General features: G+C 30.6%; 1 protein-coding gene across 2 annotated transcripts; it reads right to left on the minus strand.

Moving 5' to 3' along the window:
* Positions 1-10,903: 10,903 nt before the first annotated feature.
* LOC105764533 (uncharacterized) lies at positions 10,904-18,030 on the minus strand. Of its 2 annotated transcripts, none has more exons than XM_012583149.2 (11): positions 17,764-18,030; positions 16,885-17,131; positions 16,168-16,245; positions 15,480-16,051; positions 13,738-14,361; positions 13,476-13,630; positions 12,930-13,114; positions 12,695-12,828; positions 12,245-12,600; positions 12,065-12,168; positions 10,904-11,600 (listed from the first exon to the last, which is right to left on the minus strand). In XM_012583149.2, the coding sequence occupies exons 2-11, from the start codon at positions 17,096-17,098 to the stop codon at positions 11,530-11,532; spliced, it is 2,493 nt and encodes an 830-aa protein (XP_012438603.1). In that variant the 5' UTR covers positions 17,099-17,131; positions 17,764-18,030; the 3' UTR covers positions 10,904-11,529. The 2 variants fall into 2 exon arrangements, with proteins under 2 accessions (XP_012438603.1, XP_012438597.1); XM_012583143.2 differs by having other exon boundaries at positions 16,885-17,185.
* Between the last annotated feature and the right edge of the window lie 4,317 nt (positions 18,031-22,347).

A 22,347-nucleotide genomic window follows, 5' to 3' on the forward strand; every position in this document is an offset into this window, starting at 1 on the left:
TATTATATTTTTATTATTACTTGTTTATTATTCTTATTCTTATTTATTATTATTAATATTATTTATTATTTTTATATACTTATATATATATTTGTAAATATTTATTCATATTGGTCTCAAATTAAAATTTTGTTTCATACCATACATTAACTTTAACATACCTTTCGGGAAATATATTTTGGTTTTGTCAAAACATTAAAATCATCATATTTTATAAATTTTCAAAGTATTTGGCGTTCATGATTCTCGAGAAAGACCGTGTCCTAACTTACTGGATTGCGATTATTCTTCGATGAATTTAGAACGCTAAGTATTCATTTTGCATTAAATTCGCAAATTTTAAATAAAAGCTTATTCTTGGGAGTTCAAAATGTTGGGTCCTAACTTACTGGTCACGATATTTTGACTTCTCGAAATAAAATTTTCAAAAGCAAAAGGCAATATTCGGGTATTTTGAAGATTTAAAATATTGTGCCCTAACTCACTGGGTGTGGTGTTTTATTTCTTTGAAATAAGAATGTCTTACTATTTTGTTTCATTCATGAAATAAAAAGTTTTCTTTTAAAATCTTTTCAAATTTTCGACCCCAAGACAGTAAATAATCAATTTGGTACCGATTTTGGGCGTTTCGAGGGTGCTAACCCTTCCTCGTGCGTAACTGACTCCCGAACCTGTTTTCTCAAATTTCGCAGACCAAAATTATTTTTAAGGTGAGCCGATCACACCCCAATCAAGGATCGGTGGTGACTCCAATTTTTATTTTTAAAGTCGACAACTAAATTTTTGTTTTCAAAAAACGGTTTCGACAAAACTATTATGCCACCTAACTTATCTCTTAAAGACTCTTTCAATAAATAAAATCAAAAGCAGGTGGAGTATTAGATTAATCCAGAATCTACAACAGAGTCGACTTCTCAAGCCAGTACAAAAATTCAGAATAGAGTTGCTTCTTTACCACAATACTTTATCGCAAAAAAATAGAACTAGAAGAGAAATTAAACCTCCAAAGAAGTATTCCGAGGCTGATCTAGTTGCTTATGCTTTAAATGTGGCTGAAGATATAGATACAAACCAAGAGCTATCTAATTATTCTAAAGCGGTTAGCTGTGGAGACTCAGAAAAGTGGATGTTTGCTATGCAAGATGGGATGAAATCACTTCACAGAAACAGAACATGGGATCTTGTGAAACTTCCTAAAGGTAAAAAAGTTGTTCGTTGTAAATGGGTGTTTAAAAAGAAAGAAGGGACTCTAGGAGTTGAAGAACTCAAATATAAAGTAAGGCTTGTTGCAAAGGGTTACAGTCAAATTCCAGGAGTGGACTTCACAGATGTATTCTCCCCAATTGTGAAGTATAATTCAATTTGAGCTTTGCTTGGTATTGTGGTGATGCATGATTTGGAGTTTGAGCAGTTAGATGTAAAAACTATATTTTTGCATGGAGAACTTGAGGAGGATATTTACATGCAACAACCAGAGGGTTTTACAGTCTTAGAAAAAGAGGACTATGTTTGCTTGCTGAAAATGTCCCTTTACGGTTTGAAACAGTTACCAAGACAATGGTACAAGAGGTTTGATTCATTTATGACTTTTTATGATTTCAAAAGAAGTAGTTTTGACAGTTGTGTTTACTTTAAGAAAAACAGTAATGGTTCTTTTGTGTATCTACTCCTTTATGTTGATGACATGTTGATAGCAGCAAAAGATAAATGAGAGATAAAAAAGGTCAAAACCTAACTAAGTAAAGAATTTGAGATGAAAGATTTGGGACCAACAAAGAAGATACTTGGTATAGAGATTCTCAGAGATAGAAAAGCAAGTAAATTGTACCTAAGTCAGAAGGAGTACATTGAAAAAGTTCCTTGCAGGTTCAATATGCAGAGTGCTAGGCCTGTTAGTACTCCTTTAACAACCCATTTCAGACTTTCATCGGCTTTGTCTCCAAGATCAGATGATGAGATTGAGTAAATGTCACATGTTCCATACCTAGTGTAGTGGGATCTCTCATGTATGCTATGGTTTGTTCACGTCCAGATTTATCATATGCAGTCAGTGTAGTTAGCAGATACATGACGAATCCCGATAAAGAATATTGAAAAGCAGTTCAGTGGATTTTAAGATACTTACAAGGTACTACTGATGTTTGTTTACAGTTTGGAAGAACTAAATATAGAGTTATTAGGTATGTTGATGCTGATTTTGTTGGAGACCTTGATAGAAAAAGATCTCTCATAGGTTATGTCTTTACAATCGAAGGTTGTGCAATTAGTTGAAAAGTCACTTTACAAACTACAGTCGCTTTGTCTACCACTGAAGCTGAGTACATGGCGATTACTGAGGCTTGTAAAGAAGCTATTTGGTTGAAGGGACTATTTAGTGAACTCAATGAAGACCTTCAAATCAGTACAATATTTTGTGACAGTCAGAGTGTCATCTTCTTTACCAAAGATCAAATGTTTCATGAGAGAACAAAACACATCGATGTTCGGTATCATTTTGTTCGTGATATTATTGCTTGTGGTGATATTGTTGTGAGCAAAATTAGTACTCATGAAAATCCTGCAGATATGATGACTAAGTCACTTCCTATAACCAAGTTTGAGCATTGCTTAGACTTGGTTGGTGTTCATTTTTGAAGTTAAACCCTTAAGGGGTTTTATGGAAGAGGTGAAAAACTTGTTTGTTGAGAATTCATGTCATGGTGGAGATTGTTAGAATTGTGTGACCCAAATTTTAAGAGATTACTTGCAAGTCAAGTTAAACAAAATATATCTTCTTTCTAGAAGATTTAGTATTTATGAGTATAATATAGTTAACATTTATTAACATAATATATTTGACTTTGATTAGAATTAGGTTTTTTTAACCTATAAATAGATGAAGTCGAAACTCCTCTTGTAATAATTTGAATTCGACATAGTGAATTTTCTTCTCCTTAACCCGTGATTTTGTCTCGAAAGGATTTCCACATAAAAATCTGTGTGTTCTTTATTTTTATTTCTCTTTTCTTTGAAATATATTGTCATTACCGACATTCTATTTTTACAATTCAAATACCTACCGCAACCAATTTGCAAATACCATGGCATTGGCAATCACAATTTTGATTAGTAAATGTATGCCTGAATCCTCACAAATTGATTGGACAAAAGATTTTAAAAAAAATTGATTGCTCCTAAAGAAAATCTCAATAAATCATACCAATACGATAAATTATGGAATCGTAAAATTGAAAATTTATTGATAATATTTTTACAATGTTGAAATAATAAAAGAAAATGAAGATCTTGAATAAAATTTTCGAAAAATACAAATATGAAGTTGATTGGTTAAAATGAAAAGTTTAAATTCGAGTAAATTAAATTCATGAAATTTTTGGATGAGTAGCCCAAACGTCTAAAGGTATAAAATTTTACTCGAAGCCTGGCCCATCTAAATAACGAGTCTTATTTTTTATATAAACTCAATTTTCAAATATATATTTTACTAAAATTCTCTCACTTGGTGGAAGATGAAATTTGGTTTATGATAACAGTCTCATTCCTCATCTTTCAATTCTTTCCTCTCTATATATAATTTTAGTCCTTACTCATTCCTCTCTATAACTTTAATATAGAAATATAAATAACACCCTTTTTAACCTTTTATAAATATAAATAATAAGCAAATATTATTCCATTTCTAGTTTTAAGATAAAGCCTTTTTAGTTTAAAATTTAAATAAAATTGATTTAATTTTAAGATAATTTTTAACAAAACCTTTTGAAATTTTAAATTTAAGATTATAGATAAATAAATTTTAATATAAATTGAAAATCAATTGATTTTTATATTTTTAATTTCAAAATTTACTAAATATTTAAAGGTTAAGTAAGCAAATAAGATTTTAAAACGTTGAAATTTTTAATTTTGAAAGGAATAAAGAAAATAAATTTTCCTATCCTATGTTAATTAGAAAATATTTTATTATTATTATCTATCTCTCTATCAACCCTCTTCATTCTCGCTAGCCTGTCGAAAATTTGCTTTCAAAATAATTGAAATAATATGTTCTAAAGCTTGATGATTTGGAGAAAGAAAATTGATTTATCCATTTGTTTTGTTGCATTACACTACTTAGGATTTTATGAAATTACTTTATTGTATGTTAATTGTAGTTTTATATTTATATTTTAAGATTATTTTTAATGATTTTTATTTTAATTTGAAGTTTAAGATAAAACATGTTTAATATAATTTGAAAATCAATAAGCTTTTATATATATATATATATATATATATATTTTTTTTAACTTGAAATTTTACTAAATATTTGTAATATGATTTTATTAAAAATTTAATGGATAATTAAAATTATAATAATTAAATATAAAAATGGAGAGATTGCAACTTAGCATCACTATATATTTTTATACCTTGTTATATATATATGTGATTAGATATGATATATGATTAGGATTAGGGTGTAAATGAGACACTGGTACTTGCAAACTATTTAAGTTTGAGTTGAAAAAATTCAAACTCGATTCAGTAATAATCGAGCCGAGCTCGAGCAGTTCGTGCTTAGTAATACATGACTCGAACGGCTCACAAGCATTATTGAGCTTTTCATATTTTATATTCTTAAATTACATTATCATCTTTAATATATATTATTAACTCTAAGCTTGATTTATTGAGTTGAGCTCAAGCTCAAGTAGCTTGATTATATCTAGAGCCAAGTTCGAGCTTAAAAATAGATGTTTGATTGAGCTAGAGTCGAGTATCGGGCTCGAGCTTGGTAGAATTTGGGCTCAACTTGGCTCAACTACACCCCTAACTAGGGTAAACCACACTATTAGTCACTCAACTGTGGATAAGTTTTTGTTTTGATCACTTAATTAAAAAAATTACAATTTGATCTCTAACCTTTTCAAAATTATACTTTTACTCACCCGATTGTTAAATGACTAATGGTGACACTTTTTAGTTGGTATAATAACAATTTTAGTCATCGGTTTTTATACTTTCTATCAATTTAATCTGATTTATATAAAATGATAAAAATAAATAAATTATTTTTAAAAGTTTAGAAATTTCTAACAAAATTCTAAAAATAAATTAAAAATTCCAAAAAATATAAAGTGAGAGAAAATGAGGAAATTTATTTTAAACCTTTTAAAATTTCTCTATTTGTATTATCTATATGGAAATATCAAATACCCATTCTTTAGGAAAACATAAAAAAAATTGAAATATTAAGTAAAATTATTGGTTCTTTGTTTTTGACCTCTGCTATTTTTAACAAAGCCTTCTCATTATAAGGAAAGGAAAAAATCGGAATATGATTAAAAAAGAACTTGAAGATATCTTTAAACTATTGTCAAATTTTTAAATAATTTTATAATTTATAATTTTAATATTTAATATTTTTATAATATTTTTTTCATAATCATTAATAATTAATTACAAAATTTAAATAATTTTTGTAATATCTTAAATCTCGTCTGGAATGAACTTACACAAATGGTTGTCCAAATTTAAATGAACTTAGATATCCATTGTCTAGGTTTATTTTGACGGTCAACATTGGTCAAATCAGTCAATGACAGTCAACAACACTCAACATCCACCTCATCGGTCGATGGACATGTCATCGATAGCATGGGAAAAAGCCAAATACGTGGTGCGTTTCTCATTGGTTAAGTATGCCACTTAATTTTTTAGTATCTTTTGTAATGACCCGATAGTTAGGGGTGTCGAAAAGTATATTTTCGGGACAATATTTTCGTAAATATTTACGAAGCTAGTTATGTAGTTAATTAGGTTTTGGTTAAGTGAATTTGCTTGAATTAAGAGTAATTAGGTATAAGGACTAAATTACATATAGGGTGAAAGTTGAATTATAAATCAAAGAATAATTAAAGGAGCTAAAGAAGCAATTATGCCATTGTTCTTTAATGATGCGGCATAAGTGTAAAATTTATATATATTATTAATAAATTAAAGTTAAAATATATATTATAATATGTTTTACTTAATATTTAGGTAAATATATATAATATAATAATAAAATAAGTATAATAAAAGAATGAATGAATAAAATAAAAGAGAGAAAGCCAACGAAATCAGAAAGGAAAGAAAGAAAAGAAAAAGGGAAAGAAAGAAGAACTCACGGCCAATGGTTTCAAAAATTTCAAAGTTTAATTGTTAATGTCGTACCAGAATCTTCAACTAAAAAGGGAAAAGATAAAGTTGACGTGGAATAGCTCGAAATTCCTGGTTTGTATTTCTATAATCCGAACCTAGTTACTAATTGTTGTATTTTGATTTAATGCATATGGTAAGTGGTTGAGGTGAGTATTTGGTACTTTGATATTGAATTGAATTAAAGTTGATTAAAATGGATTGAATTGATATATATATTATGAATGTATTGATTATTTGAATTGAAATGAATAAATATGTGATAATGTGCGAATATGATAATTGGATATAGGTTGTATTTGGAAAGTGATTTGGAACCCTATTAATTGTATCGGGCTGAGTCGGATATAAGTGGCATGCCATAGGATAGGAAGAATTCAGGGATTTCTTCGACTTCGAGTTGATGAGGCACTGGGTTCCAATTTACTTCGGTTTAACCGATGAGACGTCAAATTTATATAGCGCTAGCCGTATATTACTACGGATTTTTCGATGAGGCATTGGGTGTCAAACTGGTGTGTTGGTTGGATCCGTGTATCCGTCCGAGTCCAAGTCGTGTTAATAAGGGTAATTAAATAAAATAGTACTATGATTGATATTGGATGATATTGTATGTGAAATGAAAATGGGATAGTGAATTGAAACATGAAAATGAGACACATGAATTACGTATTCATGAATTGGATATGGATTAAATAATATTATTGTATAAATGATATATATATTAAATTGTGAAAAGCTATTATATAGCAAGTGATGAGATTTGAGAATGGTATAAAATGATGTATTTATGAATTGAATATTGAATGGCTAATGTCATTGTTTGAATAAATGTGGTCTTAAATATTCAAATGTGCTTATAATTAAAATATGCATATTATATTATCATGTCTTTAAATATTCGGATTATAGAAATACCACTGAGTTTTACTCAGCGTACAATTTTTTTCCATGTGCAGATTAGGTACAGTGATTTTGAAGAGTTGTAATTGAGGTTGTGGGCATCCATCTCATTACATCTCCAAGTGCCAAGAGGGTATGTTTCAAAATTTTGAATACAATGACATGTACTTAGGAAGATCAAGTGTGTTTCAAGTAGTAGGGACTAAAATATAAGTTATGAAAACTTTTTTTTTAATGTTCAAATATATTAGTGATTAGCCAAAATCACTTTGGCACCAAATGTAATATCCCTACATCAGGTTCCTTAGGTCGAATCGGGTATAGGGGTGTTACATCTTTAACTTTATTAACAAGAAAACTATAAAGAAAGAATAGTTTAGGTACCAAAATGAGACCAAAAAAAGTACTAAAATGAGAAAAAAAAATTAGTTTGAAGGCCAAATCGTGACATAAGTTATTTCTTTTTAAGATCGATTAATATAATATTTATAATTGTAACATCATTAAAATATAGAGGGTGTGGTTCAATGGCGTGTCAGGTTAGGAAAATTAGAGAATTTTTGGAAATAGACTAAATAGGAATTTGAGAGTAAAAGTATAGAAAGTGATTAGAGCGGGTAGAAATTAGCAATATTTTCAGGATAGGAAATTATGATTTGAAGTAATGACTAAATTATATGAAAATGAAAAGTAGTGGGGCAAAAATGTAAAAATTAAAAGTTAAGTTAATAACATAGGAGTAGATGAAAAACAAGGAAGGATTAGGAATAAATTTTACCAAATAAAATGTGACTCATGCATGGGAATTGTAAAGATGATAAAGGTTAAAATAGTAATTAGAAAAGCAAGATATTTATGGACAATGATTTGGGGCAAAGTGTAAAGATGAGAGGTTGAAGGACTAGGTAGCAATTTAGCCAATTTTTTAGTAAAAATCAAGAGATTGGAAGAAAAGATGAGAAAGTCCTATCTTTCTCTTGCAACCCACCCGTCACTTCCTTTTCTCTCAAAACCAAACTTTCACTCTTATTTCATCTAAGTCCTTTTCACCATTTTTTAGTCAAACAAGCTTGTTTTTTCATTTTTATTTCATGATTTCTCAACCAAATCAAGAGTAGAGCAAGGTAGTTATTTTAGCTTCATGAAAAAGGAGTTGATAGTTAGATGAAAGGAGAGAGAAAGTTAGGGTTAGTTTGTATTAACAAGAAATCAATGTAAGAGGATGAAAATGTTTCATGGTATTCATGTTAATTTCATTAGTTGTGCATGGATATGTTATATGGTTATGATTTTAACAAGTGGATGTTATATATATTTGCTATTAAAATAAAGAAAAGAGAAGAAAGAAGAGGATCAAATTGAAGAAAAGGAAAAGGTGTGGTCAAGGAGTGAAAGAAGAAGGAAACTATACAAGGATTTAATCCTATTTCTTTAGATATCTATAGTAAGAATTATAAATTAAACGTTTAATTTTAGATTTATGTATAGTAATAATATAAAAGACTAAATTATAAAGATAGTAAACTATGATACAAGAATGTGAATGAGAATTAAAGTGGTAAAGTAAGTTAAGTGTATTAAAATTATTGTATGTCTGTAAAAAAGATGTGAAATTAAATGGAAGTTATATGTGAAATTATAAGATTAAGAGCTAAATTGGAAGAAATTGAAAGTTGGTATAATTGATACTAAGCCCAAGTAGATGGATATGAATTATTAAGATATCAATGGCATGCTCTTAAGGAATATATTGTGCGCTTCTTGTTTATCCACTTCGACGGTGTTCAGTTTCGTTCCGTATGTCCTAATTATTCTCATCAATCTTCTTTGGGCCTTGTAAGTGAAATACGAATTGGTAAGTGTAATTTTGATAAATGTGATTGTTACTATGAATAATTATATATACATATGTATTTACAATATAAAATGTAGTTTATGATTTAGTTCTTGCTGTACTTACTAAGCTATATTAGCTAAACGCGTTTTTTTTAACACGTAGGTTGAAGCGGGAAAGAGAATTTAGAAGTGGTTTGAGACCTACTCGTCTCATCACATCTCGAGGCCAAGAGAGTATGACTTTTAAATTTTGGGTTAGAATGACATGTACATAGGTATTTAGTGTGTGTTTCTATTAGAAAGGACTAAAATGTAAACCTTATAAACTTTATAAATTATAAGAACTTAATCTAAATGTTTGAGTAGTACGATGGTAAGATAGTGTTATGGTAGTTTTAAATGTTTAAATTATCAATTGGTTAGTTTGCTATTGGAATTTGATATGCAGGGACTAAGGTGTAAAAATTTAAAATTTACAAAATTTCCTTCAATTTTGGCTCACACGACTTTAGAAAGTTACACGGGCTAGCCACGCAACCATGTGAGTGCTGAAATTGGTCAGTTTTGGAACCACGTGGCCTCAGAGACTTACACGGCCTGACCATACGACCATGTGCCCTGTTTTTCACAAAAATTCATATCTCACTTTAAAACACTGCTTTAAATACTAAAATGTTTAAGGAACTTATTGTGCTCCTTCCTAACATTGATAATGGTTAATTAATGACTCGATAAGTTACAAATAGGTCCAAATTGAGGCTTTGCTTGTTAAAGTTTGATTGGTTAATACTCTGATATTTAATGTAGCATTCCTATATTTGATTCGATAATTGGGTTAGGTGCAAGGGTGTTACAATAATAATATTGCTATGATTATTGTTTATTATTTTTATATATTCAATAAACTATTATACATATAGTAATTTAAATAATAACAACATAAAATGAGTACTCACTTCAGTAAGTAATTTTATTAAATCAATCACTTTGATCCAAGACCCAAACAAGGAAGAGCTCACCAAGTCAAAGCTAAGAAGTTACTTTGTTTAAAGGGTAACACTTGAACTAATATTGTACGACCATACAATGACAAGACTATGTCTTTCATAAACACTTATCTCTTATATGTTTAGCATATGAATCATCGTCAAATCACATGATGACCTACTTAAAACTCTATAGCAATAACTGCAATCACACTTGAGTACACGTATAGAAAATCTACTATAACTCAACTAATGACTCGCTTTAGCAAAACAGTTGTCCAAAAAAAATCCACATCAAGTTCAATGGCTATATAAAATTTTTCACCACCAAAATTCTAAAAAAGAAAAAACCCTTTGCATATTAAAATATTATCAAACTTTCCGAAAATCTTTCATTTCTCTCTAAAATCACCGGAACAACCTTAGAAAACTTTGGGTAGCAATTCTTATATTAACAATATTCTTAATGTCTTATTAAAAGTATTCTTAATAATTATCTGAACATACAAAGCAGCCAACTCTTCATCTTATCCTAAAGTGGCCCTTGTTTGGCTAGTGGATTTCAGATCTGGAGATTTACAAAAATAATTTAGTTTTTGGTCAATGGATTATTGGAGTAGATTTTTCTCATGGTCCAAAAATATTTACATTAACTAATCTTTGGTCAATGGACTATTGGAGTCGACCTTTTTCCAAAATTGGAATTTAGTTCACATTTTATTTGGATTTTGGTTTCGGAGATAAACATCCCCCCAGATTTTGATCATCGGAAGCTGACTTTTCTCATGGTCCCATCGTTCGACTAAAGTTGGCATTTAAGTTGGATTCTGGTTGGCTTTCATTTAAATTAAAACTCATCATTGGTGCCTTAATTAGTGTTCTAATTCCTCCATTTTGATGTAGCCTATTTTGCTCCTGAAAGACGGCTAGTTTCCAACTGAAAACGGAACAAAAATGGCAAAGCAGAGAGGTAGAATAGGGAAGGATGAACTGTATGACCAGTAATCAAACTGACTGATGCAGATAGCAACTTATATCTTATCCACCATAAAATATTCAAATGCCAAAGAAAAAAAACACAAGTACCAGCTTCATAACCGGTGCTAGTCTTCTTGATCTGCAAACTTCAAGCCATTTGAGATGCTCATGAACCAGGGTTGCTTGCTGCCATCTCCATGAGTTACAGCAGTTTTTATAAGAGGATTACGGAATCGTTATTTTTCAAATGTAACATCGCTGTCTTAGAATCCTAATAATTTTTTGTATGACCAGATTATCTATAAAGCACTCTGGTTCTCTGATTTTTTTTATTTGCAACTGGTACACTCTCACGCCTCTAGATTCTCCTAAAAAGAACATTTCTTTCTTGTCAAAGAGGGTATATAAAAAATGCCGTTCTCAATATAGCAGCCGCTTGAAGAAATCCTTGCGGTTGTATTTTTCATACGGGTTAGCAAAGCAAGTGCTTTTTTTTTGCTCAACACGGGAAGATAACCATCTTGGTTTCAAAGATTCTGCACAATCTGGCACTAAAAGCCCAATGCCAGGTTACAAAATGAAGCTTTGAAATCCTTGATGGTTCAATTTAAAGTAACATAAGAGACGCAAGTTGAAATCCATCCTAAATAATCCCTGTGGAGACACTAGAAGTTGCATTTATCTTCAGTGAGTGCTCTGGGATATATGTACGACCTGTTGCATCATAAGGGGAGTCACCGTGAAAATTTTAGCTTTTGGGATCAACCATAAACATTACATTTGATGATATCCAGTAACAAAGCGTAACATTTTATGGAATGAAGAAACTAAAATGAAATCAGCAAGATCTGCAAAAGGTGCCCGAGAGAATGTGAACATAAAATATACTACCTTATTGGTTGAAGAGAAGAGACTACTAAATACAATGCAATCCAGAAAATGCAAGCACTATTCTATTATGCTCTAAATGCACCGGAGTTTTATCTTTCAGTGTCATACATGGATATATGATGTGCTCAAGATCAGTGCGAGGCTAACTATCAAATCATAAATAGATCTCATAGAAAACATAGAAACCAGATATAACAATTTTCAATTATGCCACTTGCAAGGTAGATCATTTAATAATAATAATAATAATAATAATAATAATAATAATAATAATAGCAGATGGATACCTTTCTCCTTAACAGCAATCCGTAAACTGTCCAAAGTTATAATGCCATCAATCAATGGAAGTAGCTCAAGCTTGATGGTAGCCGTAGATTGAGCAGGAACACATCTGAAGCAATCAATCAAATTGTTATCATTTTCTATATCCAAATTTAAAAATAGTATTATAAAAGGTGATGCATTACCCTAATGGTACTCTACTCTGCAGCCAGAGATGAGTACATCCCCAATAGGAAGTTGGAATAAAATTAGATATTGTAGTCAACTGCTCATTGGAAGATGTAAACCTAGTCCTAGCATCACCATTCTGTTTCTGATTCTCTGATACAGTGGGCATTGAGCTGAATCTCTTCACTGCACTATTGGGCCTCTCGCTACTTGCTTTCCCCGCAAGATCAGAAAAACCAATAAATGGGCTCAATGGTGTTGTCGGATAAGAATTCAAGGATACCACAGATGGAGGTGAGGTAAAGGAGGCTGGGGCAAGAACTGTCATAGTTAGATCTTCAGGTGTCAAATTTGATGCCTGTAGAGTTAAGACCTGACAATCACGCCAGTTGAATGAGAATTGTCATGGTTAGAAATATTGATAGTGCACGAGGATGAAAGAGGGTGAGAATCAAATAGTATAAAACCTGAACTGGAAGCTGGGTGATTCTTTCATTGGGTCTAGAATATTGTCCGGACATTTTGCATGTGACAGATATCATAAGATCCCTTGAAACCCGTGGTCTCCAATTTGTTGGCTGCTTTAAAAACAATCTTGATTCTAAAACATAAAAAGGAACCAATACGCTAATAGTTACAACATGTATATTACTGCAAACTTGTTGGATGATACTGTAAACTAAGAGAAATGCAAGCACGTACTGCTGTAATTGCAGCGGCATGATATCATAATTGCATACTTGTGAACATTTGAAGTACTCCCCTTTTTGTCGGAAGTCTTCAAACGAGGTTTCAAAGTGGATGACTTGGACTTTCCTCCATAAATTTTGAGGTCTTTCCATACAGAAGAAGCTGGTTTTAAAATAAAAGAATGCTCTTCACCCCTCCTGCAACAGAAACCATCAATAAGCTCACGGGATAGAATTCTGTTAAACCTTAATTCCAGACCCACTTCAAGATATTGGATAACAGCCAAATATATGTATACAGTATACCCTTCAAAGTCAGTCGTCATGTATGCAACATTTGTAGCAAATTTGCTTATTTAATATTCTACAACAATTTGGTTTTGTTGCTCGTAAAATGAACCAGCACATTACGCCATACATTCTAAGAAAGCGTGACTAGATATGGCAAAAGAAGATGAATATATTTTTCTTTTTCAGGGTATACCCTAATCATCATGCTAAACTGCTAAATGTCAAAAAACATTGAGAAGTAAATTAAGGTACCTAAAGTGAAAACAACCTGAGAGCTAGATTTGGCAAACAATGGCCGTCTCCAGCTTCAATACATGCAATTGGTAAGGAAGCAGGTGGTCCACCTTTTGAAGCCTCTTCTAAAACAAGTGTTATAGCATCTATGTATACTACAATATCTGGTATATGTGCTGGAGAAACATTCTGCAAAATAACTTCACAAGTAAATAAAAGAACCTAGCGACCATGTCCACAGAGAGTGGAGACGAAGTGTTTGTGATTTATCAGGTATAGTAAACATTAAGATTTACCTTTATCAGAACACAAAGGAGGTCATCTGTATTACAGTTGGCAGAATAAGAATGAATCTCAACAGGTTTAATTATTTCAAGTTTCCTCCTCCATCTTCTTCCTGGGATATGGATCCCTTCTAATCCACAACGGACAGAAAATCTTTCTCGCTCTAGTGACACACCCCGAAATGATAAAATATCTTCAATCCGTGTTCTTTGACTCTTCAAAATCTTTTGAGAAGAGTAATGGTCCACCTCATCAAGGTCAAATGATAATTTAGAACTTAGTGCTTTAGCGGGTCCACGAGAAGGAGGAACATTTTGAGGAAGCGATGACATGGAGTAACTTCTAAAATTACTAAAAGAAAAGAGCTGGGAGCCAGAGGAGGCAGAAAGGGTAGACCTATGAGATGGGCTACCAATTCCAGAACCTAAAGGATGAGAAGATAAAGCACGAGGTGAAAGAAGAGTGTTATCCACAGGAAGCAACCATTTCAACAGTTCTCCACATGGATCATGATTTGCATAAACTCCGTTGTCCTGATTCTCAGACAGGTTTCTGTCCATATATTTCTCAAACTGAAGAATTTCAATGACAGGATCTCTGAAAAAACCAACGCCAACATTTACTTGTAAAAGTACCTGCATCCTTCCAAACAGAGAAATAGAATGAGAATCATTAGTCTGAATCAACAAGTCAACTAGCCAAAAAAACAGTTGATTCAATATGCCAACTAGAACAATGGATTGTGAAACAAAACAGAAGCGTTGCATCTAAGGGCTTCTGCAGTCAATTCTAGAACAAGAGAAGCCCTAGATAATAGTTAACTGAAAGTAGTTTAAAATCTGAATAAGCTTCCTCCAGTACATTCTGGGGGTAAAAAAGGGAACCAAAAAGTCAGCAGCCAGGTTGCAAAATGTAGCATATTGAAATTCAGTTACATGACTAGCAATGCCCTCATAAGCAACCCTCCAAATTATAAGGTAAGAATAGCCTACCTACATTCCTCGAAGTTACCAACCTTTTCTCACAACACCATCCAAGAACTCAAGTCTTTGAATATAGGTTACATCAGCAAATCTTGATATCAAACGGCAATGTCTAACACTCTCAGTAGCAAAGATCCACAAAGATGGAGTTTAGGAGCTCTACTTGACATTAAGGTACTAACCAATAGTGCACCCATCTTGTCATCAATATGGTTAATCTTCAACAACTTGGCTCAAAATTTCTCTATTCTCCTCATTTTCTTTTTTCAATTTTTTGTTTGGCTTCGTAGGAAATCCAATTGTCTGTAGCTTTGTTTTTAAAAGATTTATTGTCAGAAAAAGGAGACAGTTCTTGGGATAGAAAGGTGAATTCTTGCCAGGTTTTGACAGTGGGGGATTGGAAAACGCTTTAGCCTCTAATTGGAGGCAAGACAGAAAGGGATGGTTCAAGCAAGAGTCAGAGATAGGTTGCAGAGAATGCATAACTTCTATGTGACCCTGCCCCTGCCATTCTTTTCTCTAGGGAAGTGAGCATTGCTCATTTACACCCAGCTAAATGTTTACCAGGTTCAACAATAATACATCCAACATAGTTAGACAGAACTATCAAGCAGCTTTTACAATAACACCATTTGCATGTAAAACAGACACAGTTAACTTGCTAATATCAGCTAAAAGAAATTAAGTGCAAATGCCTGCCACATTTATCTTAAGTCAAAGCAAATAGGAAAACAATATCTTTAACAATTTAGTTCTTCAGTGGTTCTTACCACTATATCTCCATTGGAAAGAGAGCAACAGTTAACAGTATCTCTAGCAACTCCACTAGAAACATTAGCATCAAAGTTTCCTCTATCAATAACTGCAGTCCAACTAGATATATTCTTGGTAGTGTTTTTGGCTTCATTTGCAATAGATTGTTGACTATCACTTTCATATGAATCAGAAGCTATCTGAGAAGCACCTTTTTTTGACCACAAAGGCTCATCCCACTCTGCAATCCTCACAAAGAAATGAGAGTTATTAAACCTTTTCAATAGTGTTTCAGTCTGTCTTCTCTGCTCTTCCATTCTAAGAAATGATTCACTATCAGAGGCATCTGTTGCTGGATCAATCTTCTCTTTCTCCAAGTTTTCATCATTCTGACTTATCACTGCACCATTAGGACTCACTTCCTCTCCTCCAGCCACTGAACTTGTCTCACCCTCCATGTCTCCATTTTGTTTCTCAGTGCCTTTCCGCATGCCATTTTTACTCATCACTTCAGCAACTTTAAATGGTGTAATAATTTCTGTTTCCTGATTACATGCTGATAAGCATACTAGAACATGAACTTGTTCACCTGGAGAAGGAAACAGGAATAGTTTCAAGTTACAAACACAATATCTCCTAAGTGACTGCAAATCAACAGCACACTAAATCTTAGAGAAGTAAGAGATCTGAAAAATAAAAAGGTACCAGGAAAAACAAAAGAACGATCCAGGGAGCGTAATGAACGCATGTTTGGTGCACAATCCCAATCATCAGGGAGATCCTCTAGAAAAGCATATCAAGATTAATATAGGACTAAGAATTATGGAATAAATTGAATACTAGTTGAGGAAGTAGATCAAGAGCATGCACCTATACAAACTTCAGGAAATTATTATCAAACTGAAATATACTTAAAATAATTCCACCAACATCGTGAACCTGACAAGCCATCACAAGCACAATTCTATGCCATACCAATGACTCCTATACTAAAATCACAGCCTACCAAAACTTACCTTATTAACCAACTAGATGATCAAAATAACTTCTTGTACCATCATATTTCAGTGATTAGTGCATTCTCATTCTAGTTTCCAGACATTATAAATCAGCAATTAAAACAAATACCAGGCCATTGGCTTTCTACACAACCTCAATTATTCAGATATAGGATGTTAAAATCATATTGATTCAATGCACAGCATGAGGTCATACACTAGTAGCAAATATCTCTAATAAAGACAAATCAGTATTTTACAAATTTAACTGTTTTCAAGGAATAGGGAGAGGAGAAAAAATAACAAAAATGAATAAAATTCAATCAATAAAACCATAAATATAGATGGGAAAAACTACAAGAACCAAAAATTGCCAAACAAAAATGTGTGGATTAGTTAGCTTTAGTGGATAGTTTGCACTTACTATTTGGAATAATGATCCATCCATCTTCCTCGGAAATATCAGTGTGGCTAGCAATGACTGAAGCATTCTTATCACAAGCAGCACCAGCATTCTTGCCTAATAAACCGTTGCTTTGTCCATGATTTTCAACCGTCAGATACTCTGGAAATGGATCCTGTACAATAAGCCTTTCCAAACTTGTCACTGACTTAGGAACATAAGATGATTCCGCCATATCCTCTTGTACTGGAGGTGATTCTGGTGTTCCCTGTTGATTGGACCGCAGCAGCAGAAAGTTCATTGTTTCCACCAAAATCAGCTTCTGCAATGATACTTTACAACTGAAGTACTCGAGGAACAAGTTCTACTCTAAAACAAGAATGCCATCACAATGCTCACAACTAATGGTTATTTCTCTTTCAAAATCGATCAAGTTTCTCACTCAGCTCCAGTTTCTCAAGCAAAAGTGAACTTTAAATTCTACGAAACTGAATGAACCAAACCACTCTTCCAACAATAAGCTAAACTAGACCAAATTTTCTTCACCGAATTCCTTTCCCTTCAGGTCTTCGAATCATCTTGAATTTTAACTTTCTAAGTTTACAATAAAGTTCAAGTAAAATATAATCATAAAAATAATAATTCTAACTAAGTGAAATCAAGGAAACAAAATCTCGTAAACTGGATTAAGCTGTGAACTCTTACAGTATCCGATTTCCTTATTAATCACGAATGTGTACAATCAGGCAAATCCAAAGCTAGATAAATTTCAAAAAGAAAAAAAAAGCGAAAAATGAAATTCAAGAACAAAAATGTGATTGAACAATTTGCATTTGATTAAACATAACAAAAGAAACAAAGAGATGAATGGAAAATGGAAAATCGTGAACGGTTGTTTACCTGATCGGAGATCAAATGCTTATGAGCTATCCTTTTCTTCTTTCTTAACTGTTCGGTGGCAGTAGAAAGGAAGATCTAATTTCCTGAGGAGACATTTTAACTATAATACATCGGTTGTTCAATCTGGTTTTCGCCCGTCTTTTAAAAAAGACAAGAAATTGGGGCTTTGCTCGATTGCGTGCTTTAGCCCATTTCTTCTAGCTTCGTACCAGTTTACTCCAGCCCATTCCCATTGATACTCCATGATTTGCGACTTGAATACTTGGCTTTTCAACTTTAAACTGCAAATATTCCGGTGTCATGCAGGAAGGTAAATTTCATCAGTATTTGGTATGTAAAGTATTATTTACTTTTCTTAAAATTTAATTTTTTATTTTTCCACGAATATGATAATATTGATTATACATTTATTTTTATTTTTATTTTTTATAAAATAGGAGTAGAATTGTTACATTTAAGTTATGTAAGAATTGTGGGTTAGATATCTAATTTAATTATTTGTAGTTTTGTTCATGGCAATACTTAGAATTCATTATTTTAGCTTTTAGCTAAAATAATCGTAATTTTAAGTATTTTTTAATTATTCAAAATAAGTTTAATATATTCATGATTTTATATATGCATATTATATTTAGAAAATATATGCTAGACAAATTTAAATAATTTTGTTTTTAATTAAAATTAAAATTAAAAATAATTTAAAATTAACAACTAAATTTTATTATTAAATATTTAATCTAAATATTTATTAAGAATAACACTTATTATAAAAATTAAATTAATAAATTTTATATTTTATTAAATAAAAGTAAATTTTAAATTATCGTTACATTCATAAGAAAGTACTTATCACACTCCAAGGAAGCACCAAAGCTGCCTAAAATCTATTTACACCGATGCAGTCTTTTACGATTAATATTTTTAAAATATTAATAGTATAAAAAATTATAGACGGATGTAAAAGTACTTAAGTTTACATTAGTATAAGTAGATATCTACCCTTTATTTATTGGGTAAACTACATATATAGTCACCCAACTATCAAAAATTCTCATTTTAGGCATCTAAAATAAAATAATAATAAAAATTTTACAATTTAAGCACCCACGTTGCATAACTCGTTCATTTTGATTACTCTCATGCTTTGCAACAAATGCCCATTTCTACTCCATTTCTTTATGGTGCAAATAGTTGAGTAGAGCGGGGAAGCAGTGAGTAATGTTAGGTCAGCGATGATTGGGGTGGGTCGGAACCTAAACTCAATAATTAATAAAATATTTTATTTTAGTTAATAATTAGTATTGGGTGAATTATATTTTAGTCCTTTCAAGTTTAAAGTGGTATGCAATGGTAAATTGTGTCATATGACTTCCGATTGGTCCACATGTCAAAAAATGTCATATCAAAATTGTGTTAAAGTTTTTAGGGAAGTAATTAAAATGAACAAATTATGTAATGTGGGTACCTAAATTATAAGCTTTTTATTTTAGGTGCCTAAAGTACAATTTTTTATTATAATTAAGTGAGTATCTATATAGTCTACCTTATTTATTTATAAACAAAATAAAACGTTTTATTATATATACTTTTTATTATATTTGAATTAATTATACACATTTCATCATTTGAAAGTATTAATAATTTTATATTTTTTACACTTTTCTATATTTTTAAATATTTTAATAATTTTCTGTATTTTAAAATTTTTGTATATTGAATGTTAAAAGAAAAAAATAACGTACACTGTATCAACCTATATAGATTTTTTTTAAAATGTATATTGATTGTTTGTAACCTATACGAAATTAAAAACTATAAATGTAGCTTTCTAAAATATAAAATAACTTTACAACATAAATGTTACTATATTAAGGTTGTATCAATTTTATAAAATGATCAACACAAAGTAGCTTTCTAAAATATTAAGGCTGTATCAATTTTATTCAATTTTATTTAAAATTTAATATTATTTATAATTTTAATTTCAAAATAATTGAAATAATATTATTTTATATTTTAGAAAGCTACATTTATATTTTAGAAAGCTAGAAAATTAATTTTCTTATCTTATGTTAAATAGAAAAATTAATTAGATAAATATTTTTATTATTTTCTATCTCTCTATCAACCCTCTTCATTTCTCTCTATCAACACAAATAATTGAAATATAAATGTAGTTTATGCTTGTCAAGCCCGACCTGATCTGAAATACGGGTCTAAAATTTTGCTCAAATCTACTCATATTTGTAATTTGTTAACCTAAGTCTATTTTAAGCTCGCCCATATTATTTTTTTAAAAAATTTATTTATATTTATATTAACTTAATATTTAATAATTTTTTATATTTTTTATTTTTTATAGTTTTATATGGGTCAAATTATGCTATTAGATCTTATACTTTGTATAAGTTGTGGATTTAGTACTGTACTTTAATTTGATCAATTTTAGTCCTTGTACTTTTCAAAATTTAAAATTTTAGTCCGACCAAATGGTAGCAATTAAATCTGTTTGGTTTAATTATACTATTAGTCCTATATTATGTATAAAGTTATAGATCTAGTCTATGTTTTCCAACTGGATCATTCTTAGTCTTTATATTTTTTGAATTTCAAAATTTCAATCTTAATGTAAATGATGGTCGTTAAATAGGAATTGATTTTTTTGTGCGTAATATATAGAAACAACAAGTTGGCATAGCATTCCACTTCAATAATTTGTTTGATGCATCAAATTTCGAAAATAACAGAACTTAACTTAACGAATTTAATAGTTACCATTTGGTCAGGACTACAATTTCAAATTCTAAAAGTACAGAGACTAAAAATGACCAAATAAAAGTACAAGTGCTAAATCCACAACTTGTGCAAAGTACATGGTCTAATAGCATAATTTGACCTTTTATATATAGTCATCTTGATTTTTTTAAATGTTTACTTTATAATAGTATAGATTTAATTTTTATGTGTTATAAACTACATTATATATAAAAATAACATGATATAAAACACTAGAAACTTTAAAAATGGGTCAGGTCAGGCTCGGGCCTCAAATATTCAAGCCCAAGCCTGACCCATATTTTATAAACATGCCTAATTTTTTCCCAAGCCCATTTTTCGAGCCCAATATTTTTGCCCAAACCCTCCCAAATTTCGGACGAGCTTTCGGGCCTAGGTGGGTAGAGAGAGAGAGAGAGAGAGAGAGAGAGAGAGAGAGAGAGAGAGAGAGAGAGAGAGAGAGATGGTCTCTTTGGTGTTGTGAGTGGACTTATATACAAGGGACAAGGGATGCCACGCATCATAAGCTCACTAATGGCGGCACAGTCACATCTTGTCTCCTTATAGCAACGGTGATGTAACCTTCTAGGTTGGTGATGTGACATCTTAGGACGATTGAGCAATCAATGGGCCCAACGTTCCATGCGCTCTTAGCAGAGATGGCTTAGTTAGAGTTTGTCATGGTGCTGCATGATGTTTAAGGTCTGCTTAATGTAAAGTTCGCCTAACTAAGGGTGCTTTTGGATGGGTGGTGTGTTTACCTCCAATAAGGTTAAAAAGAACGATAATGGTGATATTAGTTATTGTAGTTGTGAGGTAAAAGATTCCACTACACCACAACCAACACCCATCCAAAGACAACTAAAAATTATCAATTTGGAGAACAATGACTAAATCTACAATTTATGCATAATACAATAGTAATAGCAGAATTTGACTTAATAAATTTAATAGCTATCGTTTAAGTTAAGATTAAAATTTTAAATTTCAAAAATATAAAAACTAAAATTGATCAAATTAAGATATAAAGACTAAAACAACAACTTACACATAATACAAAAACTAATAACAAATTTCACCATAAATGCATATAAGGATAATAAATTAAAAATATAAATTATTAAATTATGTAATATCATTTTTTTAAAATGTATTGATAATAAATAACATGATATCATTTATTAAAAAGTATAAATATTTATTTATATGATTTCTAAAATCATATATATATATTATATAAAAGAAGGTACGAGAGAATATATGAAAATGTTGAATTCGATTAATTATTTGAGTTTGAAAATATATTTTAATTATATTTAAAGTGAGTTCTGTTTTTTAAAATAAGTTATAAATATAATTTTTTGCCATTAATAACAATTATAATAATAAATTTTAAGCATCATCAAATTATATATCATATACTATAATATAAGGTGAGGAACATTGAAATTTTAAGAAAGTTTTAGTTGTAGTTGAATTCTTTGAGTTACAAATTATTTCCATAATTATTACTCAATTTGATGTGACTTATAAGTCAGTAAATGGAGGCCTTAATCTTTGCATTAACAATTTCACATGGTTTTAAGAGATATATGTATATTCCAACACATATATTTGAGAAAAAATGCATATAATTTGGCAAGTATTATAAGTCTGTCAATAGCTTTGAAAAATACATGTATTTCGATATATTATTTGATAACAATAAATATTCACTTAATCTAATATATATTTATATATTCATTAATAAAATTTATATATTTATAAAATATAATATTGTATAAAAATTATAATGTTAAATTTAGTTTC

This window comes from Gossypium raimondii, chromosome 12 (assembly GCF_025698545.1).
Source record: "Gossypium raimondii isolate GPD5lz chromosome 12, ASM2569854v1, whole genome shotgun sequence".
NCBI classification, from domain to species: domain Eukaryota; kingdom Viridiplantae; phylum Streptophyta; class Magnoliopsida; order Malvales; family Malvaceae; genus Gossypium; species Gossypium raimondii.